The sequence below is a fragment of the Castor canadensis genome, chromosome 7, assembly GCF_047511655.1.
Source record: "Castor canadensis chromosome 7, mCasCan1.hap1v2, whole genome shotgun sequence".
In the NCBI taxonomy this organism is placed as follows: Eukaryota; Metazoa; Chordata; class Mammalia; order Rodentia; family Castoridae; genus Castor; species Castor canadensis.
The window spans coordinates 153174620-153193762 of record NC_133392.1 but is presented as its reverse complement, the minus strand read 5'-3'; the positions used below and the strand labels follow the sequence as shown (position 1 = coordinate 153193762).

Genomic DNA, 19143 nt, shown 5'->3' with positions numbered 1-19143 from the left:
AAGCTGAGATTTGAACTTGTCCTGGAAAGATGTAGAAGATATTGACCACTGGAAGAATTGAGGGCCAGGAGGACCAATTTGTTGTTAGCAGCCAAAAGCCTGACTTGTGACAGCCAGAATTGAAGAGGACCTTGTTTGTGAAGGGAACAGAGAGACCAGGTGACTGGGCCTGGAGTTCCATACTGCAGAGAGAGGCCAAGGAGGAACTTTAAGAGTAAAATGGGAATTTTTCTGAGATTTCTTCCAATAGAATTTTCTGTGAATAAGACCATAGGTAGACTAAACAAACCCATCTTACTTGAAAGGCTGCAGCTCTATGGTTTTCTGCCTTTGATGACCATCTCTCAAGTGCCAGCGCAGGGTGGTGGGGACTGGCTTCTGGGAGACCTAGGTATCCCCTGGGTAGGGCTCAGGCCTTCAGTACAAATGCAGATTAGCCTCTTTGCTGCACCTCTGCCTAGCCAGGGTCTCAGCCCTCCTCCTAGGGGTTTAATAGTAGAGGAAGGGAACTCTTCTGCTCTCTGCCCCCTTCCCTGCTGGAGCTCTTGATAAATTTATGCATTTACTGCAGTTTCTCCAGTTCTAGTCTGTTATGCCTGTTCTTCTGCAGGGGTTAGTGAACCCCCTTTCTTCACTCATGCATCTGTATGGATGCAATATCCAAACCAGGAAAGTAATTTGCTGGTTCAACAGTTTTACACTACAGGCTTTATTCACAAATCTGAAGAATTTAAAATAAAAAATTAAGCAATGACATATTTCGTCAGCTGTCAGAATGATGTCATCATGCCCCATAGCCTTCAGAAAATGCTATTCTTCACACCTGAGGGTGAACAAGGCAGGTGACATTTTGATCTTCCCAGGGCATCCCTGGCCCTGGGTGGGTGGATCGTAATATGTGGACTCTGGAGTTTTAAATGTGGATTTTACTTGACTCTACTATTTTGAAACTATGAAGCTTAGGAATGTGACTCTTTGGGGCTGATCTGTGGCCTGGTGACTGAGAGGCTAAACCCTGAAGCCTGACTGGGGGTTGGAATTACCAAGCTCTGCCTGTTGATGGCTGTGGTGATGGGCAAGCTTCTGTGTCCTCTGTGAAGTGGAACCTGTGAAGGCACCCACAGCAAGTGGTGAAGAGTACCGAAGCAACACAGTGCTTGCCTTAGTGTCTGACAGGCTCTGCCAGTGTTTGCTGTGATTATTATTGTTGTGATGATTAGATGGAGGGACTCTATAAAGTGCTTAGCACAGATCTTGGCCCAGAGGAAGGAGTGAATGTTATATTGCCTGAGTGCCCTACCTGCCCAGCATGGGGAGGTCATCCAGGGACAAGGCAAAGTGCAGAAAGACAGACATAGAGAACCAACATCTCTGTAGTGGGAGCAGAGGTTCCCCAAGAGGGAGGGCTGCTTGGAGCAGGCAGCAGTATTTTAATGATTAAAGATGACCCAATGAAGGAGGGGGCTTGTGACCTTTAGTTGGAGATGGGAGGGAATATTGAGTTTCAATTAGTGTGAGGTAGTGGGAAGTTAGAAAGTCAGATTAAGGAAATCAATTAATAGTTACTAACTAACTTATTAAGTTAACTTAAATCTTGCATGTTAAATTTAGTACTCAGTGTTCAGATCTGAGCATTGATACACACTTGGAGACTGCTTCATAGAGCCCTGAAAAATGAGTCCTCATGGAGGCCTACATTGTAACTTCTCCAGTTTTTATCACAGCATCAGTATTAAAAACCCTTGAAACAGTAAGGTGCCCTCACATAGGTGCAGAAAGGACAGATGGGAAACAGGGAGCACAGCTCCTGCTGACTTGCCTCCTGCTCTCTGGCTGGGTGCCTGTGTCTCTCACTCTGAACAGATGCAACCTTGTGTTTCCTCAGCCTCACCCCAGCTGCCTCTCTCACTTCTTCTCTGGGTACAACATCACTCTCTCTGCCCAGAGGCTCTCTGAGCACTGGTTTCCTCCTAACCAGGGCTGGTTCTCGCTGCTGCCTTTTCCTGGCAAGTCCCCCACCACCCTGTCACACACTTGCCTTTCTGCTCTGGGTCCTGAGCATCACTGTGTCCTCTTCTGTGCTGGAGTTTTCTCCGAGCATCAGGCATTGCATGTGTATTGCATTTTGTCTGTTCCTCACCAGAGATACATTGTTGGGGCTAACATGAGACTCAGAAATATGTTAATACATTAAAATTGAGTAGACATTGCAGTTTCTTTTAGATAAGATCAATATGGCTGAGAATTCCAGGATCAAATTGTGTTTGTTTTGGCATAAGAATGAAGATGACCCTGCTCAAAGAATGGAAATATATCAAGTACTATTAGGATATATATAGAAAAAAGCACTCAGTCTGGGCATGGTAGCTCATGTCTGTAATCTCAGCTACCCAGGAGGCAGAGATCAGGAGGAGATTTGCAGGCTCGTGGTTCAAGCCAGCCAAGGCAAAAGGTTAGCAAGACTCTTATCTCAGCAATAAACCAGGTATGTTGGTGTATGTATGTATGTAACCCCAGTTTATGAGTGTGTAGGGGAAAAGATAATTTTTTTAAGATTTTTAATTTTTATTTTTTGGTAGTCCTGGAGTTTGAACTCAGTTTGAGCTTGTTAGGCAGGCACTTAACCACTTGACACACACTTTTTTGAGCCAGCCCTGTTTTGCTTTAGTTATTTTTCAGATAAAATCTCATGTTTCTGCCCAGGGATGATCTTGGATCACGGTCTCATACCCATGCCTCCTGTGTAGTTGGGATTACAGATGTACACCACCATGCCAGGCTTATTTGTTGAAATGGAATCTCACTAAAATTGCTTGTTTAGAATGGAGAGCAAACCATGTTTTCTATGAAGGGATTTTTGAATAGCTGTCCATATGCATATATGGTTTGTGCTTATGGATTCAACTGAGTCTAGATTGAAAATATTAAAAAAAAAAACTCAAGACAAACCCTTTTCCCTGTACTGAACATGTACAGACTTCTTGTCATTGTTCCCAAGCAACGCAGTATAACATCTACTCACATAGCATTTGCATTCTATCAAGTATTATAAGTAATTGTTATGTGGGCGAGTGTGTGCAGGCCATATGCACACTGTGCCATTTATACAGTGAGCATCCCTGGACTTTGATTCCATATAGGTGGGGGAGGGAGGCCCGGAACCAGTTCTTCCCCAGTACTGAGGGACAACTGTATCAACCCGAAAGAAGACATACTGCAAATTCAAGAAACTCAGGTCCATGTGAAATAAATGCTTCCTGAAAGATGACCCTGTCTATCCCTCCCTTTTCCAAAAACAGAGCATCAGGTGCTCATTCAAGTTTGTGAGTGACAGCAGACATTTCAAGTCTGCTTGACCTTGAGGAAATGAACCCACATATCGCCATGTGTGAGCGAGGTTGTCTGTCTTTACTACATGGGGGAGGTACCCACTAAACAAACAATTGCACGGATAATTATTAAAAATTAGGAACTATGAAAGGACGGTCAGGAAAACGAGAGGGTGGCTCCGTTAGGCAAGCCACTCCACAGGCTTGTTGTCTTTTGCTAGGGGATCCTTGATTTGCTAAGAATGTTCTAGATTGTTTGCAACCAGAGCCATTGCTGTGTAGATTCCAGCAGCTGGACAGGTGAGAGAGAAGGTCCATGTCCAGCCGGCATCTAGAGTGAGTGGCAGTGAATTGAGGCCCCTTGTTTTATTTGAGACCTGTTGTCATGTGAAGAATACTGTAGTAAGCAGAAAAGGGCTTTATTCTCCTAGGAAAATGAACTTACCTTGAAAGTCATGGGTTGAGGCCAGGTGTGGTGGTGGCACACACCTGTAATTCCAGCACTTGGAGGGAGGCTGAGGCAGGGGGATCAAGAGTTCTAGGCCAAGCCAGGCACTGATGGTTCTTGCCTGTAAACCTAGCTGCTCAGGAGGCAGAGATCAGGAAGATCATGGTTTGAAGTCAGCCTTGAGCAAATAGTTCAAGACCCTATCTTGAAAATATCCAACACAAATAAGGGGCTGGTGGAGTGGCTCAAGTGGTAGAGCGCCTGCCTAGCAAGCATGAGGCCCTCAGTTCAAACCTCAGTTCCCACTAAAAAAAAAGGGTTCAAAGCCAGTGTTAGCTACATTAAGTTTCAGGCCAGTCCGGGATACATAGTGAGACCCTATCTCAAAAAGAGACCAAAAAAAAAAAAATCATAGGTTGACCTGAAACAGGTAAGTAGAGTCCTAAGATGATGCTTTTCTCCTGCAACTCTTCCAAGTCAGTCGGTGACATGGTTGTATGAGTACCTGATTCTTAGGGACTCTGCTGTGGTCCTTTATATTCACAGGACTTTGAGAGGTTTCAGCCTCCCATGTTGTCCTCAAGTTACACGTTTCCTCTGGGGGATGGCCATTCCTGTCCTAGGTGCCATGTCCTGTTGACACTTCCCTGAAAGGCTGGAGTCCTCGGGCAGAGATTCTCACAATTCCAGTGAGTCTTGGACCCAACCCTGCAGTGGTTATGAGCTAGAGTCAAACGGACAAGGGTTCAGGTTCATATTGTGAGCCCCTTCAGTCACTGCCCCAGCTTCAGTTTTTGTCTTCTGTGTGGAGGGTGTGGGGTAAGGTGCTGGTAGGATCTCCTCTTGGGCTGTTTGGGACAGTGTCATGCATGTGAGATGGTTAGCACAGTGCCTTTGCTGTACGTCTTTTGTGGTACGTACTCAGTCGTCACTGGTAATAGTGTGGCAGCATGTGAGGAGGCGGCAGTCCAGGCCAGCAGCACAGCATCTTGTCAAGGGCAATGCTCCTCGGCAGGGGAAGTGGGGCCAAGGCTGAGCCCAGGGTCACAGAGAGAAAGGGAAGAAAACTCTGTCTGAGGTACTAAGTGGCAGTGCTCCCGGGACTAGAACTCTGCCAACATTTGTTAATGTGGCTTAGCTCAGTGTTGTAAAATAATCATTATGTTCCCAAGGATACCAGCTACCGGCTGAATACCTTTCCCTCACTGGAAAAAAGCTTGTTCACATTTCTGAAAATCCCATTTATAGATTAAAGATTTTCAAATGGGATCCCTTCCTTAGTGGTGAGAAATGCCTGCTGCATTTCAGAAGGCCGCTTGCTGGGCACTGGGAAGTCCCAGGTTTTGGGAGGTGTGCAGGGGTTTCTGTAGAGACAAACATGCAGCCCAGGGCAGAGCGAGGCGCTGCGCACACTGGTGGCTTGGCCCTGCCCAAAGTGACCCGGCTGGGCTGTAGATGGCCTCCTGGGCTTTATGAGTTCCATCATTCCAGAGAGCAGGCCTTTGTGATGACTGTGGAATTTGTTTCTCTTGAAGCAGTCTGTTGATACTTAAAAAAATCGAAATGTTGGGAGTCTGCTAGTTTGGATTTTTTTCCTTGGCGCATAATATTCTTAAGAACTACAAGAGCTTCACTGTTTTGAGAAAAATTAATCTTTTTAACTTGGACTTTGCTTTTTGCCTGTGTTGGGTCCTTTAGAGTCTGAGAAGTCTTTCCTTTTTTTTTTTTAATTCATATGTGCATACAATGTTTGCGTCATTTCTCCCCCCTTCCCCCCACCCCCTCACTACCAGGCAGAAACTATTTTGCCCTTATCTCTAATTTTGTTGAAGAGAGAGTATAAGCAATAATAGGAAGGACCAAGGGGTTTTGCTAGTTGAGATAAGGATAGCTATACAGGGAGTCTTTCCCTTTTCAGTGAAGTAAAACACACACAGATTACAAAACTCATCATCCTGAGCAGTGTTGTGATGTCAGTGTTGTGGCCTCAGCTAGGCTTGGTAAGCACACTTGTTCTCTGGGGTATATGTGGTACCAGTTGGTAGACACTTGGTATTCCATTGATTTGAAAGTTCTTAAAGTAACAATCACGCTTGCTCTTCCTTACAGAATTCTCTATTTCTCACGGACTCTTCTGCTTATGTAGTGGTCAGTTTGGTGTCCTGGAGGACCCCACCTGCTTATGCAGTGGTCAGTTTGGTGTCCTGGAGGACCCCACCTGCAGCGAGGGCCTGTAGTAAGCCTCAGTGTTCTTGGTCAGGTTGGGCATGGTCGCTGGAGGGATGCGCAGGTGGGGCAGCATTGGTTTGGTCAGAGCAGCCTTTCTAGGGTGTGCCAAAAGTATTCTTTTAAGTGGGGAGTGTTGATTCTTGTGTCTTAAATGTGCTGACGTGCTGCTTTTAGTGTTTGATTTAAAAGTTAGCTTAGGATGTATTTTGCTACCAGAACTTAAAGAGCAGTATGGTGCTATAGATCTGCATGTTTTGAGGATGGCTCCACATGGCTGGAACAGAACAGATGAAGGCAGACTGGCTTGGGTGGTTATCTCTGGAGACTCGCTAGCACGTGTGCTCCTACACACCTGAGTGCTTAATAGCATCGACTCAGTTGGCCTCACCTGCTTCAGCTTCAGTTACAGTTTTGCATATTTGCTATTGGACCAGAAAGGAGAAAAAACCCAAACACTGTTGGGCATCTTTGCTCCTGCTGTGATCCTTCTATTTCTTGACTTGCAGAGTGCTGCTGAGTCTGTGGCAGCCACCGAGACGCTGGAGGAGGTACCTGAGCATGTGCTTCGAGGACTTCCGGAGGAAGTGAGGCTTTTACCATCTGCTGTTGACAAGACCCGAATTGGTGAGTATCCAGTCACAGAGAGATGGCAGTAAAGAGCAGACAACTTCCTGTGCAAGCATGGGAGGCAGGCACCCGGACAGAAAAGCAGCAGATTTGCCCTTGACTTAGAAGATAATGTGATGCTTATGTATTTTCCACTTATGAATTCAGGGTGGACATAGATTATAAAAATAAAACTAGGAACATCTCTCCCCATCCCCTAATACACAAACATGTGCATGCCATCTTTGGTGACTTGTCTAGGTGTCCCCTCCTGTAACTCCATGGGCCTCTTTCCACAGAACATGTTATTTCCCCTCTCTGGTTCCACTGTGACTTGAGTGTGATTATGTTGTTACATTTATTTCATTATTTTGTAATTGTCTTTGCATCTGTCCTTGTTGTAGATTGTGGGTGCCTCTTCATTTCTTGTTTATCCTTGTGTCTCCAGTACCAGACTCTTTCTGGACCCTCAGTAGATATTTGGATGACGACATGACCTGTGTGTATCCAAATGCTTCTGGCTGGGATTTCTTGTTGAATATAAACAAGCATGTATTTGGTCACAGTTTTGCAGCCTTACGTTTAGATAGATAAGGAAGTAAATTGTAAAATTTAGTCAAATTACAGTCTCAGAATATATCATGTTTATATCCTATTTCTTTTTTGTTTTTAGATATACTTCTGATATTCTAACATATGTGTATGTGTATATGAGTACTTCTCCATAATTGTTTCCTAGTTCTCATTGAAAGTTTAATCAATGAGCAATTGGAGTATTTGTTACATTGTTCAGATGAAAGTATTGATTTTATAGCTTAACTCATTGATTGCTGGTGATGTCATTAAATGCACTTCATAGCAGACTTACAGAAAAGTGGAATTCTTATATCATAGCTGGACAGGACTGGCCCAGCCTCTACTTCCCATTCTGTACATGGGGAAACTGAGGCCAAAAGATGAAGGAATTTGTCCAGAGTGATATAGGATGCCAGCTCCCATGACTTTGGGGCTGGACTCCTGCCATTTTGCCAACTGCTGCTTCGGCATTTCTGCTTGCTTCATGGTCAGTGCGTAGAAAATAGAGATAAACCCTAAGGATGTCATGCTGACTGTATGTTTCAGCTGTTTGCAACTCTGAAAAGCACATTGTCCCAGGAACTGTGTTTTCAGCAAGACTAGCTAGAAAGGGGAGGGTATTCCATTTTAATTGATTTATTCATGAAATTATATTTCTAATTCTTTATAAAAATAACTCATGTTTAATGGATATAATTTGAAATCTGTAGAAAAACAGAATGAAGTTTTCAAATTCCTTGTAGTTTTATTATATTCTAATATTTTTCTCCTTAATTTTGATTGTTATTCTTTATTTATGATTGTACTTATAGACAGTTTTACATATAAAAATTAACATACAACTTTTTTGTAGCTATAAAACAATAGAAGTTCTTTATAGACTATTTAGAAAATAGGAATATAAAGAAACAAAATCAAAATCTCTTTAAGGATTTGATTTAATTTTATTTAACTAGGCATACTTAATTTCACATTATCTTGGTTTTAGGCAATCTAGTCTTTTAACAGTTTTGTGAAACAATTGACTTTAATGCTTTCATCTTTTAAAATAACCACATTATAAAAATACTGGTTTTTATCTTCTAGGTGTCTGGGCCACTAAGCCAATTTTAAAAGGCAAAAAGTTTGGGCCATTTCTTGGTGATAAGAAAAAAAGATCTCAGGTTAAGAGCAATGTGTACATGTGGGAGGTAAGAAAGAACTCTAGCTCTTGGCTTTCTGAGTTCTGTATTTTAAATCGTTATCCTGTTCTTTCAGGACTTGACATTTTGAAGTTAAAATGATCATTTTAATTTGTTCTTAAATCAAGATTATTTTTCTTCAAAAGAAAGTGTGATTTTCTGGATACAAATTGCTGTTTAAAAATGTCTTTGTATTTTAAAACTGCTTGGCCGTCCTCAACAATCAAACATCAATAAAAATCTGTATTACCTAGTGCAGGGTGTTTAGCTTTTCTACTAAGGCCTTGACTTCCTGTGTGTTGGTCTGTCTCTTCACAGGTGACACCAGATACACACCATAAAAGATACTCTAAGGTGGCTGCAAAGAAAACTCTATTTTGGAATTAGTTTCTATGTCACTAAAAGTAATTTCTGTTCAGAGTTGGATACATTTAGCACATGACACGTTTATATAGAGCTTTTTTTAATTTAGTGGGAATGGGTTTTGAACTCAGGGCTTTGAGCTTGCAAAGCCGCTCTACCATTTGAGCCACACCTCCAGTCCATTTTGCTCTGGTTATTTTGGAGATGGGGGTCTTACAAACTATTTGCCTGGACTGGCCTTGAACTGTAATTCTCCTGATCTCAGCCTCCCAAGTAGCGAGGATTACAGGTGTGAGCCACTGGTGCCCAGCCTGAATAGAGCTTTTTGTTCTCCTAATAGCCCTGGAAGCTGGAATAGGGCAGAGTACACCCCTTGTAGCGGCGAAGCAGCAGGATAAAGGTGTTGTCCTTGCATCCAGGCTCAGGCCCGGGTGGTGCAGATGCAGAATCTGAGCCCCATCTCCTGCCCAGCAGTGAGGCAGTTTACAAGTGTTCACCGTTGTCCAAGTCCAGATCCTGCTTCTAGCTCCGTGTCTCTGATCAGCCACTTAACCTCTGGACTGTAAGATCCTTAATTGAAAAAATGGTGATACTAAAACCCATTTCATTAGGATACTTGTGAAGGTAAAATTTGTTGACATTGTTTCCTGAATATTGCGTGGAATTCTGCACATACATTGAATATTGTTAAGTTCAGTGCACTGAGGTAGCTCCTCAGGTCTTGGAGGGACTCTGTGGTACAGTTCCTTCTAGGGCAAGTTCAGTTTGGGCATGATAAGCCATCCCAACCATCCCACCTGCTTCTCCCATGTGGACATACAAAAGCCTGGGGATAAAATATGGCTAGGAAATGTGTAGGTGCCTCCCCTCAGGAAGCTCAGGCATTAGGAAGGGCGGAGGCAGGCTGTTTTTCTCGTGGCTTTAATAGTGATCTTAGCTTGATCTGGTGGTTGTGCCCAGTCATTTTGAGTTGGTTTGTTTCTTGTGAACCCATTATACCTTCTGACAATGAGCCTCGGGTTCTTTAGGAAACAGGATTTACAATGAGATTGCAATATGCTATTTCACCACTTTTGAGGTGAAAGAGCTCTGTAACTGTGGAAAAACTGCCCTGCCAAAAATTTTCTTAATTACTAGAGGCCTTGCCTGCATCATTAAGTGTTTTGACCATAAACTTATGCTGTGAAATGAACTGCATTTTTTGTCTAAAAGCTTCCCAAGAGAAAGTAGCAAACATGCTCCACCAGGTTAGCAGGAATCTGGGGAGAACGTGTGCAGCGAGAAAACACTTCCTCTAGTTCCGTGTGTGTAATGCTAAGCTCCAACAAATGACATTGATATTAAACGTGGATAGTGGCACCTGTTGCACCCAAGGCAGCAATTTGAGGTTATTAGGCATGTTGTAATGATGACTCCTGCCCTGTGTAAATTTCATTTTCATTGGAATTCATACATAGTTCTACTTGAAAGGAGTGCCTTGAAAACTTGTGATTTGGAGCCATGAGACTCTACGGGCTTGATTTTCCCTATAAACTTGTTAACATCCCACTGTTGAGATGCTGCTCCTGAAATGTCGCCACCTTCTGTAACTCTTCACAATGGTGCCCGTCCTTTTGTAGTTGGACTTAAGGATTTAGTTCTTGGGAAGGCGGTCTTTTCCTTTCAGCACTTGAATAAGTCTGGATCTCATTCACATAATTCCCAACACAATGTATATGTTTGATAATAGAAACCATTTATTTTAAAGGCCAATAAAAGCCTTTTATTATTTTAAACTGTTAAAATGCAGGTAGATATTTATGATGTGATTGTGTACACGTATATTTATATGTGTGGGAATGTATAGGACGTATAAATTGAAATGTACATGTTTCTCATGTAGTGAAATACTAAATCAAGATTTAATATTTTCCCATGAGTTTATTCTAACCCTGGTTTTCTTTTCAGACTTGCATCAGAATGCCTCTCACTAACGTAGCAGGCTGATGATCAGAACCCATCTTGGTATTTGTTCTTTGATCACAGTCCCTTGAGTCTGGTATATCTTCAGCAGCAGGGTCTTATACTTCAGCTAGAGCTCCATTTTTAAGCTGATGTAAGACAAAGCATTAAATTGCTCTTCTGGAGCCCTCAATTATCTGACTCTATCTTAAGTCTTCTAAGCTTTCACTGAAAACATTCTACTAAATGAGAAATAACAGGAGAGAAACCGTAGAGTATGCACAGAGTGAATGCATAAAATGGGCTCTCAAAAGAGAAGAGAGCATTCTTTGATTCCTCTGGTGGGACTGCTGGGGAACCTATATGTGCACAGTGTGTAATGCTTCTCTTGATCCCCCTCCCCCCCTGTATGTTGAGCAATCTGTAGAATTTTGAAACCACCTTTGATAACAGCATTTCAAATCACTCCTTCGGGGCTCAAATTGCTTCTAATGAACAGAATTTTTGAGTTGTTTGAATAAGAATTATTTTAATGAGTTTTGTTTTTCTTTTTAATAGACTGTTTTTTTTAAAGAACAGTTTTAGGTTCACACAGACATTGGCCCGAAAGTACAGATAGTTTATGTCTTAATCAGTTTTGTGTTGCTGTAGTGATGCACTACAGATTTGGTAATTTGAGTTTATTTGACTCAACAGTTGTGGAAACTGAGAAGTCCAAGGTGAAGGAGCTGCGTCTGTTGAAGGGCTTCTTTGTGTACCGCATGACGAGACAGAGCAGGCCTTTTACAGTCAGGATTAATCTGTTCATAAGGGTGGAGTCATTGCAGCCTGAGCTCCTCTCAGGTCCTATGTCTTACACTGTCCAGTGGGGATTGAGTTTCTTCAACACATGTGTTTTGGGAGACACTTGCAAACCACAGTGGACCTTATCTCCCCGCTGCCCCTCCACACCCATAGCTGTCCCCACCATCAACTTCTTACCTTAATCTGAGGCATTGTTAAAATTGTGACATCTGCGTTGATGGCATTATCATCAAGTTTGTGGCTGATGTTAGGGCTCACTCTTGGTGTTGTACATTCTAGTAAGTCCTTACATTTTAAAAATCACAAAGACTCGTTGCAAAACAATATGAACAATACAGAAGAAATGTAAGCAAGAAGGTGAAAGTGGCTTAAGCTCCTGGCACCCAGGCTCATAGCCACTCTGAACACACACCTTGAACGTTGTTTTAGCTCTGTTTTTCTGCCTTTGTTTTCCTTTCTCTCTCACACGCACTGGCACATACACCAGCACCGTCTGCAGGCATGTATGCAATTGAGATCAACAGTACATGGAGCTTCATAGCATACTTTTTTCTCATACTGTATTGGTGACATGCCCATGTCAGCTACTAATCCATGTCATTACTTTTTCTGGCTGCCTAGAATTCCATTTGTATGCCAGCCGTGACTGACTTAATTATGCCATGTGTTGGACATTATACTTCTTCAAAGTAGAACTCACTGAACACATGTGTATGCTGATTTGTCTGATTATCTCCTTCAGATAAACTTTCTACAAGTATAAATGTTAAGTCAAAAAGTTAATGTATATTTCAGCCTTTAGCCAATTTTGCCAAACAGTCTTCCAGGAAGACTGTACTACAATCCTCTACTGTGTACCGACTGTGACTGTATTTCTTCCTAGCCTTCTGAAACCCAGCATTGTTAGTACTTTTTTTTTTTTTAATGTATTCCTTCAACTGTTAGTTCACTGGTTCTATTTGCATTTTATTCATGGAGACAATGAATTTGAGTCAGGAGGGTGGAGGGAAAAGTAGAATTACTTATCAATTAAAGTTGATAGAGAAATGGTGTCTGCATAGTGAGAAGACTTTAATTTTTTTAAGAGGTAAAAACATTGTCAGCCAATACCATTGTGATTAAATATTAGCAATTAAATGTCATAGTTCTTGTTATCTCAGTTCTAATTTGAAATCATTTGAGCTAAACTTTTAGGCAAGAAGAAAACAGTAGAGAAGGAAACCAGCTGATTCTGCAGAACCTTTTTTCAGAAAGTGCTACTCAGCTCTCACTGCTGCTTTCCAGCTTCTAACCCTTGTGTCAAAATAGCACCACAGGAAAGGTCTAGAAGGCTGGGGAAATCCAGCCCACTGCCATCTGTTTCCAGTCCTAGAACTAAGAAGGTTCCTTACATTGTTAAATGGTAGACAAGGATCACATGATTTGTGGTACATGAAAATTTTATGAAATTCAAATTTCATTGGTAAATTTTTTTGATGGTACTGGGTTTTGAACCCAGGGTCTTACACTTTCTAGGCAGATGCTCTACTGCTTGAACCACTTCCTCAGTCATCAGGAATAAAGTTTTACTAGGACACAGCTATCTTCACTTACTTACATATTATCTATGGCTGCTATTGCCCTTAATGGCAGAGCAGTGGAAACAGAGACCTGTAAGACCAAAAGTATTTTTCCATGACCCTTTATAGAAAAAGTTTGCTGAGCCTGGTTTGTATGTATGGGGAAGAAGCAATAGGAGGTGTCTGGTGTTTCAGGTTTACTGAGTAATTTATTGTAGTATTAGAACTTGGTACTCAAAAGTGGGAGGGTTGTAGAATTGGTTGTCCTAGAAACAGCTGAGCCAATTGCATTCTTCTCTCAGGAACTGCGGGACAAATGAGGATGTTGAAGTGTGAGAATTAACTTTTTTCCACATAGGTTGACTGCTTATAATCAGAATGATAGCTTGGTCTGGTGCAAAATAATTTTTCTTTGGGAGTTTGTTTGGTCACTCATTTGATGCCTATTTGTTAAGCTAATACTATATGCCAGGCAGTCCTAAGTTCTGGAGCACTGACTATGGCAGATGACATCTGTGGTGTTTTAAACTACTGGCAGTACCTCCTGGAGATGACTGTAGAATAAAGGACTGTTGGAAAGGACCTAACTCTTCTGCAGATGAGATGTTTGAGTTCCCAGTGGCTGGCTTCCTGTGTGGAAGCTGTTAAGCCTGGAGTCGGGTCCAAAGCGAGGCTGTTGGTGGCCCTGACAGTACTCTTCACTTTAGCAAAGCCTGTGGCTCTTGAGCTTTTTGTGTTGCAGACCTCTTGATCTGTGAGCTTTCCCTCACTTTAGCGCCATGCCTAACATGCCTAACAAAGGCTTCCTGCAAAGGCTCATTTTGGCTCACAGTTCTGAGGTTCACATCCACGATTGGGTGGCCCCATAGTGTGGGCCTCTGGTGGTGGGAGCACATCATGTGTAAGAGCAAAACATCCTATCTCAAACCCCCACCAGAGCAGAGAGAGAGAGGGACAGGGTCCTGTAGTTCCTTCAAGGAGAAAACCCCAGGAACCTAAGGACCCCTCCCCGTTAGGCTCCACCTCATAAAAGTCCACCACCTCCCAATACCACCACAGAAACCACTAAGCCTTTGCCCTCTTGAAGGTCCCCAGAAAGTATACACATGCGCACATATACCAAAAAGTGCATCTTATTTCTAGTACATGTAATTTTTAAACATCCGTGGTCCATAAGTCAAATTTCTGATTTAAGAATAAGAATAAATGACTCTTTTACCAAGTGGATGTTGATGAGGGGCCTGCTGTGAACCATTCAACATTTGTGGAGCCTCTGTTGACAGAGTTTCCACAAATATTTGTGTAGTCGGCCTAAAATCTACTCTGAGTAATTTCAAAAGGGAGTTGGTCGATGCGGCTAGTAGAGGTGGCTATTAGACAGGGCTTTGAAGGGCCTGAGTGGTCCAGCTGTTAAGTTCCTAATGTGGAATCACCTATGTGGGTAACCTGTATACGGGGAAATGTTTTCTGGCAAAGGGGTAAATCGTGCACCACCTTTTAGATACTCTTTTTATTTTTCCCTTGTTCTAGAATGTTCAGAGCATTTCAGAATACATCGATGAATTTGAATTGTTCTTGAAAGAAGTACCTGAGCTTCTAAAGTAATCTGTGGACACTGAGGATTTATTTTTGTCTGTTTGGTTGCAGATAGTCAATTCTGGAACTAAAAAGCAACCGGAAATTGAACACGTCAAGTAGATATGGCATTTCCTGGGTAACAGTGTTATAAAGTTCTTTATAACTTATAAAGATACAACTCTCATTACAGGTTTTCACTGAAACGTTTTTTGTCCCACAGTGAGGTTACCCTTTTTCCTTTCTCCTCATAGCTTTGTTTGCAGATGAGGTGATGGGCAGGAAATTAGTTATTACAGTTGAACCTGAATGTTACAGGACAACACCTGATAATGTAGATGATAAAAAGTTTTTATTTGTAGTTGGGTGTAAGTGGGAAACAGAATTTGGATGGTAATGCTGAAGTTCAGCAAACTAGTTTCCCCAGGGAAATGAAGGGATGGAAAGGAGCCTCAGGCGGTACAGGCCAGGGAGCACCACCAGAGTTGGAGCTCAGCCTCAGGAGAGGTCTGTGTCCATGGCACTTATGCTGCAGGAAGTCCAGAGAACAGCCAAGGGAAGTGGCTTGCTCCCTGGAGACTTTACCTTTGGGAGCTGGTTTGGGTGAGCATAAAACTAATTGCCTCAGTTCCTGGGCGTGGTTCCTGTCACAGTCAGTTCGTTACTGCAAGTTGGATTGGGCCAGGCTGTTTCAGGCCAGAAGCTGAGTATTCCAGGGCTGGTATGTTTGTGTAAAGTGAATGAGATTTTTTTTTTTTTTTTTTTAACAAAGTGAATCCATCTAGTTACAGAGTAACAAGTAAACAATAGGGCTATACTTTGGGGTTTTTTTGCAAACCTTCTCTAAATGACTTGAAGATGAAGTTTTGAATATGTATTTAAATTGGCATTTTTACTGAGTTTTGAATTTAGATTTTATAACTATTTCAAAATGACTGATTAAGTTGACTGGAAATTGGGTGGTGTGAGAATTACACTGTTCAACAAGGAGTTAGTATTCTGTCTTTGCTTAGTGATAGAGGCAGAAAGGAGGCAGGGCCTTGCTAACTCAAGGGAGGCTAGGGAGGGTTTGGTTTGTCTTGTCTTGTGGTGCAGGGGATGGGACCTGGGGCCTTGTGCATGCTGGGCATGTGGCCTACCACTGAGCGCCCCCACGTTACAAAGAGGGATTTGGAAGGAGGGAAAACAGAAAATTGAGGACTCCTTTCTAGTAGATAACAAGTGTGAGCCTCAATCCCCTGCTTCCTGTCTGTGTATTATGTTTTATTTTGTGTAGGAGAAATGAGGGGAGCGGGTTTGGTTCTGATTTTCCATGTCTTGGCTATTCTACTAAAGTTTCCTCATTTATAAAAGGGCTGAATATTTCATTGATTGTTACACAGGTTCTATAAAGATTAAGTGAAATAACACAGACAGCTCAGCACCTGGTATAGTGGTACTTCTCTTTTTTTAGTTCTGCCTCTTCAAATGAGGACTTCCAAAGTTAACTTGTCAAGATTGTTTTACCCTAGTACATTTTCAGGTACCCTTGCTTTGTTAAAAGGGATTATTTTATGAATTGGAGCAGAAAAAAAGTCTTTGATTATATGTTACACTGTTCTTTGGAACCAAGTGAGCTGGTTTCACACATCTGGAAGCCTTGGGGGAAATCAGGTCTGCCTTGGGACAAAGAAAGGACCAGGGATCCCAGTACAGCTCCTTCTGTGCAAGAACCCTAAACAGCAATTAATTAATTCTTAATTAATTATAAAGATTTGGAAATAGACTTCTATGTCATTTGTTAGATTTGAGCTTAGGTAGCAGGTTTACTTGCCTTCTCTGCTTCTTTGTCTGAAAGGAAGGGATGGTAGTTGGCTTTTTATTGTCATTCCACTACCCTAGCTGATGGCAGATGGTACTTCTACAGAATAGTGATTTGTACATACATTAAACAAAATTTTTTTTTATTGGCACTGTTTTACCACTTGAGCCACACCTCTAGCTCTAAACAGTTTTATCATATTTTGGAAGTAAGTTCTATGTGTCAGTTACTGCAATTAATGTCACTGGAAATCAAGGTTTGATCAACTAAGATGGGAATTATATTAAAACATGTTCTTATTCTACTTCCTAATTACAAGGTTAAACTCAGTATACATAAGAAAACTGCTCTAAAAAATTATGATAATGACGAGGAGGATTTTAACTCCGAAGTCAGCAGATCCTGGTTAACTTCGCTCAGACTGAGGTTTCTGTTCAAAAGGCTAACTGGCTCTTCCTATTCATTTCCCTTTATTGCTATAGAGAGTCTACTAAATCAGTGGAGGACAGGTCAAAATTCAAACAAACAAAAAGAAAAAATTACAAATTGTCCTATTTTTCAGAGAAACCTTATTGACATTTTTTTCATGCTTTTAAGTTTTGAATCCAAAACTATTCACATATCTATATAAGATGAACATGAGAGCTGGGTGCTGGTGCCCCATGTTTGTAACCCTAGCTACTTGGGAAGCAGAAATCAGGAGGATCAAGGTTCAAGGCCAGCCTGGGCAAATAGTTCCAAGGGATATCCATCTCCAAAATAACCAGAGCAAAATGGACTGAGGTGTGGCTCAAGTGGTAGAGTGCCTGCTTTGCAGCACAAAGCCCTGAATTCAAACCTCAGTCCCACCAAAAAGCAAAAACAAAAACAAAAAACAGACAAAAATGATACCATATAATCCAGTCTTTCTGTAAATGGCTTTATTTTATCATCAATGTATTGAAAATATTTTTATGGCAATAAATAGATTTGCATAATATCTGATTATCTCTATTCTCTCCTAAAAATTATTAGTGTGTGTGTATATATATATATATATATATATATATGTATATATTTTGTTTGTTTGCTTGTTTTTTTTTTTTTTAGGCAAGGGCTCACTATATATCTCAGACTGGACTCCAGCTGTACCACCATGCCTGGCTATTTTAATTCTTAAAAAACAATTTTTGCCCATTTAATAGGTGAAAACTTTTGAAATTGTTTTTGATTATATTTAGTTTTTTAATGTCTAATAACACACCCATTTATTGGTCTGTGGGAAATGATACAAAATTAAAAGACAGAAACAAGCAAAATGTGGTATCATTGACAAATACTTGAAATGCTGTCATGAATTTCAGAAGGGACATTAGCATTGGACATGGGGCGGAGAGAATGTGGAATGTAGGGATATCTGGCAGATCTAGAATAAATGAGTCTGAGGGACAAGGCTGCTCCCCTCTTCCTACACATCTGGAAGCCTTGGGGCAACCAAGTCTGCAAAGAAAGGACCAGGGACCCCAGCACAACTTCTCTCTTGCAACAACCAGAGTCTCCCCAGGGCTTCTGCACATCACCGTACAAGCTGGGCGACTTGGGGCTTCAGTCACCCAGCTTGCCGGATTTGAAATTTTGGGTATTGGCATACCTTTGCGAATTATTTGTTTGCCTATTTTAAAAAACTGAGGCTTTCATTGCTTTTAATAAAACTTTTTTTTTCTTGTGGAACTGAGGTTTGAATTCAGGCTTTGCATTTGCAAAGCTGGTGCTTTAACACTTGAGCCACACTCAATGGCCCACAAATGTGACTTGGAAGATTCCTTAGTCCCCTTTGAAACATAGTGAGCTATGCATAAATAAAGAATTCACTTAAAGAGAACACTTTGCTTTTTGCAAAGGTCTCTTGGCCTCTGTTGTTACTAAAGCCTGCAGGCAGATAGTGTAGCTGCCTTTTTCATTCTGAGTTTCCCTGGCAGGTCTCTGCAATCTTGTGGAACTCTGTCACTGTGCCAGTGTGTGTGGGCATTAAAGTGGGGTCCTGAAGTCCACTGCCATATCCCTTGGCTCAGGGCTGAGGGGGATAAGCCTGTGTGAATTTGTAATAAGTAACTAATATGGATGGGCTATGCTCAAGGACCATTTACTTCATTCCCTTATTTTGCTCTGCTGGCAAAACACCTTGTAGGGATTTTAAATGAAAACAGCTTTCAGAATTTGTTAAGTTTAAATTTGCACTGTGATACTGTCTCTTTATGACCTATCTTTTAGGGACTGCTCTGTTTTAAAGGGGGAGGAGTGTGTGTGGGTCTGTTTCTGTCTATCCATGTGAGATCTGAGGGTGAATGTGACAGAAGTGTAAAGGAGTCTGATACAACATAGATAACCTCTCTTTAGAATGGTGCTGATAGGTGTTCAGTAAACAACCAAGTTTTGATAAACTCACGGGGTACTTACATGACAGTGATGATATTCATCTTGGTGCTTACAATAATTAAACTGAAAAGTCCTTTGTAAAACAGAGCTAATTTAATATGAAGGCATGATAAATACGTGCTGGAAGCAGCCCAGGGGAGGGACTGACTGACTGCGGTTTGGTTGGTCAGGGAAGTTTCTTGCCAGAGTGGATCTGCTGTGACACAGGGAAGAGGGTTGGGTTTTCAGTCTTCCTTTGAAGGGCACTGAAGCTTCTGGGAGCATGTTCCATTGCACCTTAAGCCCAATAGGTGTCCTGTATAGAGTAGTTGTTACA

General features: G+C 41.7%; 1 protein-coding gene across 10 annotated transcripts in view; it reads left to right on the top strand.

Annotated features, from left to right (window-relative positions):
• The window catches only part of Prdm2 (PR/SET domain 2), a 128906-nt gene that overhangs the window by 21000 nt on the left and 88763 nt on the right, over positions 1-19143 (top strand). For 8 of the 10 annotated variants that reach the window (XM_074081303.1, XM_020188141.2, XM_020187991.2 and 5 more), the window contains 2 exons: positions 6513-6630; positions 8275-8378. In XM_074081303.1, coding sequence (XP_073937404.1) covers positions 6513-6630; positions 8275-8378 — 222 coding nt within the window. Of the gene's footprint in view, positions 1-6512; positions 6631-7016; positions 7112-8274; positions 8379-19143 lie in introns of all 10 variants that reach the window. The other 2 variants (XM_074081301.1, XM_020188090.2) reach the window with 2 other exon arrangements.